The sequence below is a fragment of the Candoia aspera genome, chromosome 2 (genome assembly GCF_035149785.1).
Source record: "Candoia aspera isolate rCanAsp1 chromosome 2, rCanAsp1.hap2, whole genome shotgun sequence".
Lineage (NCBI taxonomy): Eukaryota > Metazoa > Chordata > Lepidosauria > Squamata > Boidae > Candoia > Candoia aspera.
In genome coordinates, this window is record NC_086154.1 from 186109881 (window position 1) to 186125864 (window position 15984).

A 15984-nucleotide genomic window follows, 5' to 3' on the forward strand; every position below is an offset into this window, starting at 1 on the left:
TTTCATCATTCTCAGCTTTCTTTGTGATCCTGCTCACTGTTCTTTAATAAATCAGATATCCTTGAATTTTGTCTGCGAGTCTGATACTGTTTTAGAATAGGCAATCATCACACCCACTGGGGACGAAGGCACTTACTTTAAACAATTGCTTGCCAGAATTAGGCTGCTCAGTAATTTACCTTTCGGCTTGTAACATGGAGTAGGGACAATGCATTCTTCTTTGATGTGAGGTTTTGTTTTAGGACTGCAGCCACCAGTATGCATCCCTCGGTGATCAATGCACAGAACTACTCGATACCTCAAGCCTTGGCCACAGGTCACTGTGCACTGAAAGGAAAACCATAATCAATTATTTCCATCAATAACTATGAATAGGTTTGCTTCTCCATCCCTAACTGTCCATGTGGAAGAGAAACAGTTAGAACCTGAATGATACCATTGGCAGTCCAAATGCTTGGCTCGTGTGTAATTGGCTTTTGACGTCAACTGCCAATCTCACGTGAGCTTGTTTGAATGAATACTGTGGAAAGCAATTTTCATTCAGCTGAAAGAAAGAGAATTTGCTTTTGAAATAGCTTCCTGTTGAGAAAAGCATTTTGGTGAAAGTTAAATGGGTGGTGTGTGGTGTTTGTGCATTTATTTAGTCACAAGATGGCCATGAAATGGTGAGGAATGTTCTGTCTTTCGCTGAACCATGGGTCTCCAGGAATCTGCAGTCTCCCCAGCTTCCCAAACTTCAATTACATTGAAAGGAAGACATTGTGATGGAACTCCTCCTGCTGGCCTTCTTCAGACTGGGAAGTGTAGCAGCCAAGGAGGTTTCAGACTGATGGAAAGATGCATGGAATGCATTACTACTCTCCCTAACCTCCATCAATAAAGTAACCTTCAAAATACTGCCAAGAGAAATTCAAAAGAAATTCTCAAGCATCCTGGAAGTAAATAATAAATAAAATCTAGAATTCTCTTTTGCCAGGGAGAAAGCCTTTCAAATACTACAAGGCAGTTTTTAGTGCAGCATTTCTATTGCCCTTACTTACTGGTTGTTCCCTTCCTCTCTCTCTTACTGATCAAATATTTCAGCATTTACTTTTTGGCCTACAGTCACCTAAAACTCTCTACCACAAAGGCAAATCAGTGTATTATTTACTTATCTATATCCTGCTGCAATCAGAATTAAATTCTCAGCAGTTTACATGATATAGACAAATTAAAACATCCACAGTTAAAATTAAAATAACAAAGAGAAATAATTAAAACAAAATCAACCCCCAAATCCAATCAATCAATAATAAATAAAAAGGTCAAACCTAATCAGAATGCTCTATGGAACAGTGCTGTCTTCAGCATATTCCTGAATCCAATCAGGGAGGGGGCCAGTCTGATCTCATTGCTACTGAAAGGCAGTGCCTCTGGTTTCAGCAACCTTGACATCCTGAAAGGGAGGACCTAACAGTAGTTTCTCCTGGATGACCTAATAGATCAGGCTGATTCTCCAGCTCCATGCTTTGATATAGATCTCCAAGAGCTCCAACAGCATTTAATGAAACAGATTCACTAATGACAATCAAATATGTATTTTATAAATACCACTAACAAGTAAGGATAGTCTAGGTTCAGATGTAATATTTTACAATACAAAGTGATTTATAAAAATAGATAGTAATATTAATTTACTTAAAAGAAGCATTTCTGGACACAGAGGATTATTCCATCTTCTTCATCAACGGGACAGGAACCTAAATTTTTATTTCTGATACTGGTTAGAATAAATTCTTTTTCCACCTAAGGAAACTGAAATGTTCATATAGTATAAATAGGTAAATACCATTTGGAGTGGAAGCTCCAGGGTTACCAGTACACTGTTCAGATAAGTTACCAGGAAGTATAGAAAGGCTTTTGATTCTGTCAACCATGTCAAGCTGAGGAATGTGCTTTGTAAAATGGGAATCCCAAAACATCTAATTGTCCTAATGTAAAATCTAGGCACAGGATAGAAACCACAGCCTGGAGGGAACGTGGCAAAACAGACTGGCTCCAGATCGGCAAAGTAGTGAGACAAGATTATATATTCTTTCCTTATGTAGTCAACTTATCTGCTGAATTGTGGGAGACCAGATTGGAAGATGAGTGTGGTTTTAAAATTGTGGCAGAAACATCAATAACTTGAGCTTTGCTGAGACATTACTCTGATAAATGAAAATGCAAATGAACAGCAAGCTCTAGTAATGAAAGTCAAGAAACGTAGAGAAGAAATGGGACAATTAAATATAAAGTAGGCACAAAAGACACAGCAACCAACCTTAGAACCGACAGTGAAGATGGTGGACAACCTTTACCTTTTAGGATCAACTATCAACAGTAACGGAGCCAGCAATAAAAAAATATACCACAGACTAGCACTTGGTAAGGCAGTGAAGAAGGCCCTTATAAAAAATATTCTGATGTTCCTATACCTACAAATATTTGAATTGTGTGGACAATGGTTGCCCCTGCAACACTCTAGGGAAGTGAAAATTGGTCTTTGAAGAAGCATTGTAGAAGAGTATTGATGCTTTTGAACTTTGGTGCTAAAGAAAAGTTAAGAATGTCATGGATAGTTAAAACAAAAAACAAAAAAATGGTTCAAAGAACAAATCAGTCCAGAGTTCTCACAAATTACCAGGATCAAATTATCATATTTCAGACACATTATGAGAAGATCAACTACCTTGAGAAGTCCATAATGCTGGGAAAGGAAGAAGAAAAGAGAAGGAGAGGATAAATGATGGTTGATGGAGTTGATTATAGCACCAATTGATACACCACTGGAAGGCCTGGAAGGCCAAGTTGGGGATAAATCATCCTGGAGAAAGTCTAAGTGGCTGCTATCAGTCGACACCAATTTTATGGCACATAATCAATCAATCAATCAATCAATCAATCAATCAATCAAGCTTGCATAGTTCTCCAGGAAATCATGATTAAAAATATTCCTGGTTATTAAAGTCCACTGAGTCCCATTCTAATTTTGTTGGGTTACATGCTATAACAAAAAAACTGAATTGCCTTATAGGTAATTTATTAATTATTATGTAAATTTCTAGTTACCTATGGTAAGGAATTGTATCTGAAATATATTGCATACTATGACTGAATAATTGACTCTCTTTTCAAATGATTTTGAGAAATAACAATTTATTCAGAATGTTGTGGGATCAAACTTTGGAATAACATTAAAACCAAATGAAAATTGAGACAAGATATAGAGGATGGCCTGAACTATAAATGTGTGAAATATTATTATTAAAATGAAACAATATACTTTTTATTACATCATTTTTCTAACAATAAAATTTGAAATTTAAATAATCAGGGGTCATTATAAATATTATATTCTTTGGCCTCATTATTATAGTTGGTCAGTTGGCATGATACCAGATAACTGGGCAGCTATCCAATATCTCTATTTTCTGATCAAAGAGTACATTATAAATGCTAAAATCATTTCATTAGCGAGCTTGCCCATTTCATGATTTATAATTCAACTATATTATTTTTACTTGGTTATTTTTAAAGACTAGACTCTTATATTTCCCTCTTGAATACATTTCTGAATAGCATCCTATACTTCTCTTTTTTCTTTGGTTTTATCTTCCCAATATGTTCAACTTTGAGAGAGAAGTCAAGGCCCTGGCGATACAGTGAAGTGCCCTACACTGTACTGTGGTCTTCATTGATTTCACCACTGAAACAACAACACAAGATCTAGTATCCCAGCTACTGTTTGATCTCATATTCCACACCTTTTCCAGTACCAATGTTCAGGTCTGGTATATCCATTATTTCTGCAGGGCCATTGATGGTGATAAAGAATGGGCTGACAATGATGGGTCATCAACATAAATAGTTGAGGAGTCATGCTGACAACACAGAGGGCCAGACACTAACAGAAATACAACTGCACTGAGGTAGTATATATCATCCAAGAACACTGAGGCAACTGTGCTGACTAAGCAGCACCCACTATTGCCCTGTGCATCTCAGATGAGCATTCTATAATGGTTGGAATACGAAAATCACTGTGATTTCACCCCGGTTATGTTTTTTTATATTTTTATTTTTGTTGGTTATCTTTTATCCTTTTTAATCTTATGTTACTACCCACTGTCACATTTTATTTAGGCAATATAATTTGCCTAAATACATGAATAAGATAGGGCCATGCCTCGATGGTAGAACCTTCTACAGCTAGTGTTATAAAACGGCTGCTTAAAACCCTGGATATTTGGTGTGAGTTAATATTGACAATACATGGAATAATGGTCTGTCTCAATATAACGATTCTTATACCCTAAAATGCACACTACAAGCATGCAGTAGCAACGGTCGTCATAGTCTTCGTTTTTTGCAACAGTAGCAAAACGACCTACCCTTATCACGTTACTACTGTGGACAAGAGGACCACAGAAGAAATGGAGTAGCCTTCATAATTAATAGTAAAGTGGCTAAAGCAGTGCTTGGATACAATCCAAAAAACGATAGAATGATCTCAATTCAAATTCAGGGCAAGCCATCTTACATCACAGTGATCCAAATATACACCCCAACCACAGATGCTGAAGAAGCTGAAGTAGAGCAGTTCTATGAGGATCTGCAGCACCTACTGGACAATAGGCCTAAAAGAGATGTTATTTTCATCACGGGAGACTGGAATGCTAAGGTGGGCAGTCAAATGACACCTGGAATTACAGGTAAGCATGGCCTGGGAGAACAAAACGAAGCAGGACATAGGCTGATAGAATTTTGCCAAGACAACTCACTCTGCATAACAAACACTCTCTTCCAACAACCTAAGAGACGGCTTTATATGTGGACTTCACCAGATGGACAACACCGAAATCAGATTGACTACATCCTTTGCAGCCAAAGGTGGCGGACATCTATACAGTCGGTAAAAACAAGACCTGGAGCTGACTGTAGTTCAGATCACGAACTTCTTATGGCACAATTTAGGATCAGACTAAAGAGATTAGGGAAGACCCACAGATCAGCTAGATATGAGCTCACTAATATTCCTAAGGAATATGCAGTGGAGGTGAAGAATCGATTTAAGGGACTGGACTTAGTAGATAGGGTCCCGGAATAACTCTGGACAGAAGTTCGCAACATTGTTCAGGAGGTGGCAACAAAGTACATCCCAAAGAAAGAGAAAACCAAGAAGGCAAAATGGTTGTCTGCTGAGACATTAGAGGTAGCCCAAGAAAGAAGGAAAGCAAAAGGCAACAGTGATAGGGGGAGATATGCCCAATTAAATGCAAAATTCCAGAGGTTAGCCAGAAGAGATAAGGAATTATTTTTAAACAAGCAATGCGCGGAAGTGGAAGAAGACAATAGAATAGGAAGGACAAGAGACCTCTTCCAGAAAATTAGAAACATTGGAGGTAAATTCCAGGCAAAAATGGGTATGATCAAAAACAAAGATGGCAAGGATCTAACAGAAGAAGAAGAGATCAAGAAAAGGTGGCAAGAATATACAGAAGACCTGTATAGGAAGGATAACAATATCGGGGATAGCTTTGATGGTGTGATCAGTCAGTTAGAGCCAGACATCCTGAAGAGTGAGGTTCAATGGGCCTTAAGAAGCATTGCTAATAACAAGGCAGTAGGAGATGACGGCATCCCAGCTGAACTGTTCAAAATCTTGCAAGATGATGCTGTCAAGGTAATGCATGCTATATGCCAGCAAATTTGGAAAACACAAGAATGGCCATCAGATTGGAAAAAATCAACTTATATCCCCATACCAAAAAAGGGAAACACTAAAGAATGTTCAAACTATTGAACAGTGGCACTCATTTCACATGCCAGTAAGGTAATGCTCAAGATCCTGCAAGGTAGACTTCAGCAGTTCATGGAGCGAGAATTGCCAGATGTACAAGCTGGGTTTAGAAAAGGCAGAGGAACTAGGGACCAAATTGCCAATATCCGCTGGATAATGGAAAAAGCCAGGGAGTTTCAGAAAAACATCTATTTCTGTTTTATTGACTATTCTAAAGCCTTTGACTGTGTGGACCATAACAAATTGTGGCAAGTTCTTAGTGGTATGGGGATACCAAGTCATCTTGTCTGCCTCCTGAAGAATCTGTATAACGAGCAAGTAGCAACAGTAAGAACAGACCACGGAACAACAGACTGGTTTAAGATTGGGAAAGGAGTACGGCAGGGCTGTATACTCTCACCCTACCTATTCAACTTGTATGCAGAACACATCATGCGACAAGCTGGCCTTGAGGAATCCAAGGCTGGAGTTAAAATCTCTGGAAGAAACATTAACAATCTCAGATATGCAGATGATACCACTTTGATGGCTGAAAGCAAAGAGGAACTGAGGAGCCTTATGATGAAGGTGAAAGAAGAAAGTGCAAAAGCTGGCTTGCAGCTAAACCTCAAAAAAACCAAGATGATGGCAACCAGCTTGATTGATAACTGGCAAATAGAGGGAGAAAATGTAGAAGCAGTGAAAGACTTTGTATTTCTAGGTGCGCAGATTACTGCAGATGCTGACTGCAGTCAGGAAATCAGAAGATGCTTAATCCTTGGGAGAAGAGCAATGACAAATCTCGATAAAATAGTTAAGAGCAGAGACCTCACACTGACAACAAAGGTCCGCATAGTTAAAGCAATGGTGTTCCCTGTAGTAACATATGGCTGCGAGAGCTGGACCGTAAGGAAGGCTGAGAGAAGGAAGAGAGATGCTTTTGGACTGTGGTGTTGGAGGAAATTTCTGAGGGTGCCTTGGACTGCAAGAAGATCAAACCAGTCCATACTCCAGGAAATAAAGCCAGACTGCTCACTTGAGGGGATGATATTAAAGGCAAAACTGAAATACTTTGGCCACATAATGAGGAGACAGGACACCCTGGAGAAGATGCTGATGCTAGGGAGAGTGGAGGGCAAAAGGAAGAGGGGCCAACCAAGGGCAAGATGGATGGATGATATTCTAGAGGTGATGAACTCGTCCCTGGGGGAGCTGGGGGTGTTGACGACCGACAGGAAGCTCTGGCGTGGGCTGGTCCATGAAGTCACGAAGAGTCGGAAGCGACTAAATGAATAAACAACAACAACAAAAACCCCTCTACACAGAATCACTGTCATAATTAAATGATTGAAAGGACTGAGTGTTTCCACAAACCTGTCCTGCATAGCCCTTAATTAAACTAGCTTTTTTCATTTCTGTATTTATATATTTGTACTAATGCTGAAAGAACTGTGAGTATTTTCAAAATACAGAGGCTTCAATTACTTTATTTCAGATAAATACATACTTCAACAATGAAAAGAACATAATTACCGGAGACCACTCCTGAGCCAGCCACTTAGGACAATCAAAAATATTGCAAGGCTGAACAATGGGCATCTTAGGAGTGTACATGCACTTCCACTCCTCCACAGAGCTGACCAGTCCCTGGATGTCTTCTTCCACGCAAGAGACTGTGCGGCTTTGAATGCCTCCTCCACAAGAAGAAGAGCAGGAAGTCCATGGGGTGCTTTCCCACCTACAAAACAAGATACAGTTCAGAGGAAAGGCACCATATCATCTGATCTGTGTAACCGCAAGTACTTTAGTATATAGTGGCATTTTTCTAATAGGAGCAGCAAAGCACTGCCCTATCACATGCCTACAGATCATACAGGTCCATCAGCCAGTACTTTGCCTTAAAGCGTCCAATTCTGATAAAATGAATTGATCTGAGGATGAGATTGTAACATTAAAAAATGGGAGAAAAAAACAAAAGTAAGACATGAATTAAGTAGGCTACTGTATTTCCTTCATAGGAAATTGGAAATTCCTTTCATTAACTTCACACTACTATAAAATGCTAAAGAAAACTTTTAAGCTTCTGTAACTCTTTATTACCAGTAGGTCTTCCAAGTAGTATGTATGTACAGTATATAAATAAATAAAGGGAAGCTATGTCAGAAGTACCTTTGGCAGGTTTCCCCAATCTAGTGTTCTTCAGATGAGTTCTGAAACTCCCAGAACTCAGAAAGTTATAATCCTAACACATCCAAAATGCATGTTAGGTTAATCTGTTTTTGGACTCTAAAAAACTGGAATTATTTGATAGTGTTCAGTGATGTTCTCTCTGATTCTTGGAATCAAGTAATATTTATTCTTAAAGGAATTCAGAAGGAACAGAATCATGTAAAAAACAACAACAAAGAAAACTTACCAAAGAAAAAACTGTTTATTTGCAATTACTTAAACTATATCCTATATGAACTAATGGGACACTCCATTAAAACCACATTCCATTTAAAAAATTGTATCACCAATATCAGTGATTCAGCTGTTGAAGATTGGAAAGCATTTTAATGCATTTTGAACAATATAGTACAGTGCACTATTATTTCCTACTTTGCGAAGTTTCTTCAGTGCAGTAATCAGGAATCATATGCTCTCTTTTCCTCCTAACCATATAAATTTATATGTGTACATATGTACCAACACAAGATGGCTCAAGCAGGGATGCTATTTGAGCAGAGAGGCTAGTGTACAGTTGGGATGATGGTACAGGAGAAACATTCCTAGCTTGTCCCTTAACCCCAACTGCATATAGAGAGCCTCACATCAGATACCTATAGGACATAGCTCCAGACATCATCAGGGTCTTCCTATGCACAATGCCACTTGACCTCCCCTACCTTGGGGTTGAGGCTGATGCAACACCTGAAATCCAGATGGGTATATCTCAATCATGCCCACCCCTGTCCTAACATACCTAGGTTTCAGTGATAAACACCATCTCTATATTTTTGTGTACAATTAAATCAAAGACGAAGATGGTTTTATTACTGTTAGGACTGGTATTCAATAGCATCAGCCTGAGACCAAGGTCTCCAACAATTGGTTATGTGGCTCATAAGGTGAGATGAGGAGGGGATTGATTGTAAATTTCCAATATTATCCTGATGTAGCTTATCCTCCGATTCTGACTGCAGCTCCCTCTACCTGTCAGTACTGTGACTCTCCCTGCCTCCCCACATCCCTCCATCATATCCTTGATCCTTGTCATGAGTAAGGATGGCGAGCAGGGGGCTCCCATCCAGGCTGTAAAGCGCATGCATAGTACTGAGGAATTAGGTAGCCATTCAAAGAGACACAGATCGGGCCCGCCTTAGCCTTTGGGGTTTATATGTCTGGGTTTTTCCCACGCTTCTTCAGTTTGTTAGGATTTTCTGTTTATGTAGCAGTAATAAAACACTAGAGACCTATTCCTTGTCTCAGCATGGTTCCTGGCTGTTAGGACAATCCTCCTCCATTCCCAACAATCTTGGGGACTGAACACCAGCCATCCTCCCTTAGAGTCTCCTGCTAATCATCTGCTCATTCTCCATATCAATCTTATAAAACTTCCTTTCCAGACTTTTCTTACCCAGTGCCCTACCCTCTCATCTCACTCTTACCTAGATGGGGTGATTAAATGACTTCTATCACCTGCCCCCAATTTATCTCATTTGGGGAGCCCCTGCTAACACTATCTTCCATCATAATGGAAGAGACTAGCTTTTGTATACTGATCTGTTTTTCTGAAATGATCTAGGTGTGCTAGGTGTGGAACTAATCAATAGAGAAGACTTACTCAAGGAAGTGGGAGCAGCAGGAGCATTAGAGGAAAATGACCACGTATGCTTGAGTTCTTGATTTCAAGGGGACACTGAAATTGAGAGTATTCAAAAATATACAGTATCTTGGACTTCAAAAAGATGCCTTTAATGAACTCAGAGCACTGATACGTAGGTCCTATAGTAGGAGACTCTAATGGGAAAAACAGCTTAACACAGATGAGTGTTCTTAAAGAAGTAGATATTAAAAGCACAAAATGCAAACATCGCCAATAAGGAGGAAAAACAGAAGAGAGCAAAGAAACCAGTGTGGCTACCCAAAGAGCTGAAAATAGAGAGGATGCATATAGAAAAGGCAAAGAGGTCAGGTCATAAAAGATGAATACAGACTATTGGGCTACAACTGTAGAACTTGTGTCAGATAAGCACAAATATTCGGTACCAGATGACTTCTTCCTCAGGTACTCAAGGAACCAACTAATGGCCTGGTCAAATCAATCAATCTATCTATCTATCTATCTATCTATCTATCTATCTATCTAAATATTTTAATAGTTAATAATGATGCTATATAACTATACAAAATGGTAAAAAGATTTTGATCCAGACAATATCTTATTTTGCCCCAATTAATAAATCTGTGATAACCAAGTGTATATTAAAACTGAAACTGCCAGTTTCTCAACTTTATTTCTAAGTGATTCAGCTTCTGCATCTTGATTTTGAATATTTTAAGTGAAGATGATATTTCTGAAAAAGAGATAACTGTTGTAACTATTTAATATTATAAAAATGTTCTTAAATGCACTTTTTAATGTACAGGCTACAAATGCAACTAAGAAGCTAAATCCAGTGAAACTTCATCTGTTCACTTAGCAAACTTATCTATGCTGTTACATAAGGAGGAAGACCATGAAATTTTATCTTAGTTTCAACTGAACTTTCCAGTGGGGAAAAAAAAGCTTGATTTTGTGTCACAAACAATTATTCTGTATGACTACTTAGGACAAGAGAAAGTATTCTTTTGCTTGAGCTGTAAAGAAATGCACAAAGCAACACAGAAAAAACACCAGAATTAAGAACATGTGGCTGGTGAATGACTGTCACTTTGTTAGATTGCTAATAAACCACAAGAACATATTTGTCTTATTGCTAAATAAAGTATTTGGTTTACATACCGAGGAAGAGGATGGTAGAGGTCATAGGGCATGATCTGCTTGTATCCATCACTGTTAGGAACAATAATGCCAACCCTCTGAGTAGAAGGTACACACAATAAAATAAACACTAAATGATTACGTTATACAAAAACAAAGCATTTGATTATTAACTCATTCTACTCATGTTGCTACAATCTACAGGCAAAACATAAAGATATAAGGAACTGGACACTGTCATTTTTACTTCGCAAAAGATCTCATGAACTGATAACCTAATATATTCTGTATGTATTCATTATCAGCCTATGCCCTCATAAGCCTCTTTAATAATTAAATATTGATCTAGATAAATGAACATGGAAAAGGCAATGACATATAAGGGGCAAAATTCTGCATCTTACCTGATGGCTAGAAAATAATAAAAACAAAAATAGATCTATACTGTTATAATATCAACTATGCAAAGCTATATGAAGGGGGGCTGTTTGTCAAGGTCAATTTGTTAATTACTGTAATGGAAGCATATTTACTAAACTGAAGGTTTGTGTTTACAGGATAACCAAGCAATGAGACACATCTCAGCTAATCTTCCACTTGACTGCACTGAAGTCAAAATCCTAAAAGTACTGTAGTATGGGATTAATCCTTTGACCAATTTTGGCCAAATGTGAGGCCATTTCATCCCTTGTATCCATCCCTTGTATCCATCATGGTCATTTAACTGCTCAACAATCACAGCTTTCATTATTATACCAAACACAAAGACTTGAATAGTCCATGGGGGGCAAGAAAAAAAATGTTTTTCCTCACCGTCCAATTCAATAAATTTCATTGAATATGTGATCTAGTAGAAACATTTGGCTCTTACAGAGTATAGAAATATTCCTCCTGAAACATGACATTCAGTTGATTTCAGAACCATCTATTTCTGAATTCCTTAGAAATAAATATGAAATAAGGCTGCTTATCTGTTACACCTGTTGAAGTTTAAGTACATTTATACATAGGCTTTGTAAACATAACAGGTTTATCTACAAAAATTGCACCATTTGTTCACTGCACCTAAATGCTATACAACCAGCTTACATTACTGGCTGTCTAATCCCTACCACTGTAAGGACTGAAGCTGGTGGAGCGGGAATCAGTGATTCTCAGGCCAGACAGAAACATTATGAAAACTTTTTTTTGCCTCTTTTCAATATCTACCTCACTCTCCGAAATGGAAGACCTATCGGTTTTCCAGAAGCAAGAGCTGTGGTCTCTGTGTATATGTCTCTCTCTGTGTTTGTGTGTGTGTGTGTTAAGGGGTATGTGTGAAGATTAGAATACTATTCCCTCCTTACCAGCACTGACAGAGCTTGCATAGTTCTGGTAAATCAAGAATACAGAAAGTGTTTTATTTTTATTTCCTGTTCACAAATGATGTTGTTGATGAATGAGCAATTTAACTTCCCAAATTATTGAGATAGTTGGAACGTGCAAAGTTGCTTTAAGCAGGGAAACAGAAAAAAGACTAGAAAATATTTATTATGTATATTCTTTCCTCTCTCCCATACACAAAGCAGAAGAGAGAAAAATCATCCATTCCTTTCATCTAATTTATTTTAATGAGTTCGATGAGATTCACACTGTGCAGGGAATAACAACTTTGGAGGGTGAGTTCTATTCAACCTTAGAAAACACAACAATAAAAATTTAAAGCCATTACAGATACTGACTAAGGAGTGATACATTCTCACTGCAATTATTTTTATATGAAAGACATTTTTAAAAAGCCCTAAAGCTTCCATATCTGCTTTTCCCAAAGGGTAAGTTTATTTCACACAATGAACCAGAGGACTAGCTCTTTACAGACATTTCTTAAACACCGACTTGAATGAATCCAGATCAATTCCCTATATTGGTTTAGTTCATGTTGACACAACAGATTTAAACATGTGCTTAATTTACATACTTTGCTTTTTCACTTTTCATATCTTTGGCTATAGACAAGTGTCTAGCAAGTTGCCTACAACAGGCAAATATTTTCTTTCCCTTTTTACATTAGTAGCTTTGAACCTGGAGGATCCTTCCTTCCCATTTACGCAAAAGAACTAGAACAAGAATACACATTCCCTGTGATATTTGCCTCATTATTACTATCTAGCCTGCATGAAGGAGAAACCTCCCTATTGAAAGATCAAAGGAATTACCACATAAACAGTTTGGGATGTAGGATTTCTCTTCAGGTCCATCAATGTCAAGCATTGCATCCTGGGGGCCATTCAGTGTTCTAAAGGCCCTGGTACAACTGTATAATCCTTTCCACATCACTGGCCATGCAGAAGCTGGAAGACAACAGCCATGCTTCTCCTCCTCTTCTGGTACATAAACAGGTTTTAGTAATTGTGCTTGTAAGGGCGGCTAGCTCTTCTTTAGATTGCATCATCCCCATATTTCAAATCTGCAGAGGTCCTTACTGTTCAAAATGTGCCATTTATAATTGGTCTTCTAAGCATGGATGTAATAAAATTAGGAATATGCACCTGCTGTCATATTTGCCTCATTATTACTATCTATTCAAGTAGTTTTCAGTATTATGATAACAGTAAGGGGAAAGCAGGTAAGGAATTTCTAGCAGAATCTGCCAATTTGAAATGAACTGAAGAGAGGGAGGCTTCAATCATCCTCACCAAAGGCCTGGGTGAAGAGCCAGGTCTTGAGGCCCCTTCAAAATACCAGCAGGGTGGGGGCCGTTCAGATCTCAGGGGGAACCTAATTCCATATGGCAGGTGCTGCTACAGAGTAGGCACGCTTCTGAGGTCCTGTTAGATGGCATTTCTTAACTGAAGGAACCCAGAATGCACCAACCCTGCCAGATCAATTCAGCTGGGCAGATACTATGGGAGACAGATGGTCCCTCAAGTAACCAGGCCCTATGCCATGTAGGGCTTTATAGGTAACAACCAGCACCTTGAATTGCACCTGGAAACAAACTGACAACCAGTGCAGCTTGTGAAGCAGTGGTGTCACATGGGCATACCGAGGCATGCCCATCACTGTTTGTGCCGCTGCATTCTGTAACAGCTGCAGCTTCCAGGTTGTCTTCAAGGGCAGTGCCACGTAGAGCACATTGTAGTAGTCAAGCCATGAGATGGCCAGGGCATGAATGACTGTCTGAAGGGTCCCCTGATCTAGGAAAGGGTGCATCTCGAGATGGAGCTGTGCAAAGGTCTTCCTGGCCACAGCTACCCCTGCTCATTGAGCAGGAGCTAACAGTCCAGGAAGACCCCCAAGTTGTGCACCACCTTTGAATGGGGAAGTGCCACCCCATCCAAGGTCAGAAATGAAAGTCAAAAGACTATGGGCAGTTTACATTTCTCAAAACAGCTGAACAGCAAAATAATCAACTTAAACTGGTATGAAAATGTAACGTTGAGTATCATCAGCATACTGATATCTTACCTCAAACTGGTGGTTTACCTCCCCTAGTGGTTTTATATGGTTGTTAAAGACTACAGTAGTAGGATAGAGAACTGAGCCCTGTAGTACCTTGGTTAGACTGTGCATCCTTCCCACCCAGCTACTGGCTGGAACCACCCACTACAGTAGGAATGGATCACCACAGAAGTATGGTCAATACTATTGGAAGTTGCTAGAAGTTCTAACAGGACCAGGATGGGTGAATTATCATCCTCAAGGTCCTGATGTAGATCATCCAACCAGAGTGATCACTGCTGCTTCTGTTCCATGTCTGAATCTGAACTGAAAAGGATTTAGAAGATCCACTTCATCTAATGCCCTCTGTAGCTGAACCTTCTCTACAACCTTCCCCAAATGGGCAGGTTGGAGACAAGATAATGGTTTTCATATAAGGCTGGAGATATGGCTTCTTTAAGAGAGGGCACACCACTATCATGCCCTATCTCAAAGAAGTGTTAACAACCTCTTGATTCTACCCATTCAAGCCCTCCTTCCCCTTGCCCCTTGAAGAAGCCAGGAGAGACATTGATCCAAATCACAGATAATGATATTTATACTGCAAAGAATTTATACACTTCTTCGGTTTCCACAAACTCAAATGAATTGTAGGTTTCATTTATTCTCAATTATCCTCATTCCAATATTAAATTATCCTTAGCCATCCCAAACCATAACTGCATAATTGCAATCATCTGTCCAATGCAAGGGACAGGCTGTTGACATAAAGATCCCGAAGGGCAGGAGAATCCCTTAGCTATAAGATTCTGCATCCACTGCCTCAACATATCTGGGAATAGAGTTGGCAAAGGTGATACAGGTCTTTATCAGCATTGCCTTTGTGCTTTTAAAAGCCTCATAATGTCTGTTTTTAAGAGCCAATCAGTGCCATTTTGAGTTGTTTGCACATGTTTTTTTTTTATATTGCTGTGTGCTCACCTTCCGCTCTCCCCCACCCTGAAATTAATGGTGCAAAATGCAGGATACCAATCACCCTGCACCCTGGATCCCTCACAATCACACAGAACCGTGGTGCAGAAATTACCCCTACTATCTATTCAGAAAGATTTTGCTCACTCTCTCTCTTTCCATCTCTTAATTAGCCTGCACCATGCAGCTACCTATCTTAACATTTCTGCCTTTGAATTGTCAGCCTGTGTACAAAACTCAACTGGAAAATAACATCAAGATAAATTCTCAGAAACAAATGAAATGTGTGTTCCATTTGTTATAAAAAGAAAGACAAAAAGAAATACCTACACCTGTTTTGATCTGTTTTGGACAGCCAGATCTTTTGACTGCAAATACAGTACATGGGCTCCATTTCTCTAATTATCTGGCTTGTACAGCTTTCAGAGTCTGGGTTGTATCTGTACTCTAACCATGTCTTGTGCCTGATATAATTTGTTTTTTTTTTCCCCAGACAGCCCAGAGCTGCATGATGCTTATATGGAATGTCACATATTTTCTATAGGCCACAGGAACTTCTTTCAGTGAGACTGCAGAAAGAAAAATCATTAACACATTGCTGTATTGGCCCTTTGTCACACTGTATTTTCTGTGGTTAATATTTTTGGCCCATGTTCTTTTCTTGAATCTAATAGTGCCTTAACCTTAAATTTCTCCTGTTTTGCACAATATCTTTCCATATTGTTCTATCTTTTCCTTTCCTTTTTAAATTCAACTTTTAAGCTGAAATATAAATATAAAATATTATTATAAATTATATTGAAATATTTTAAAAATAGAAAGTCTA

General features: G+C 38.8%; 1 protein-coding gene across 1 annotated transcript in view; it reads right to left on the bottom strand.

Annotated features, from left to right (window-relative positions):
• Positions 1-15984, bottom strand: part of ADAMTSL1 (ADAMTS like 1) — a 588401-nt gene that overhangs the window by 109141 nt on the left and 463276 nt on the right. The window contains exons 11-13 of the mRNA XM_063295031.1: positions 10788-10838; positions 7334-7538; positions 180-327 (exon numbers count right to left, since the gene is read on the bottom strand). Coding sequence (XP_063151101.1) covers positions 180-327; positions 7334-7538; positions 10788-10838 — 404 coding nt within the window. The remainder of the gene's footprint in view (positions 1-179; positions 328-7333; positions 7539-10787; positions 10839-15984) is intronic.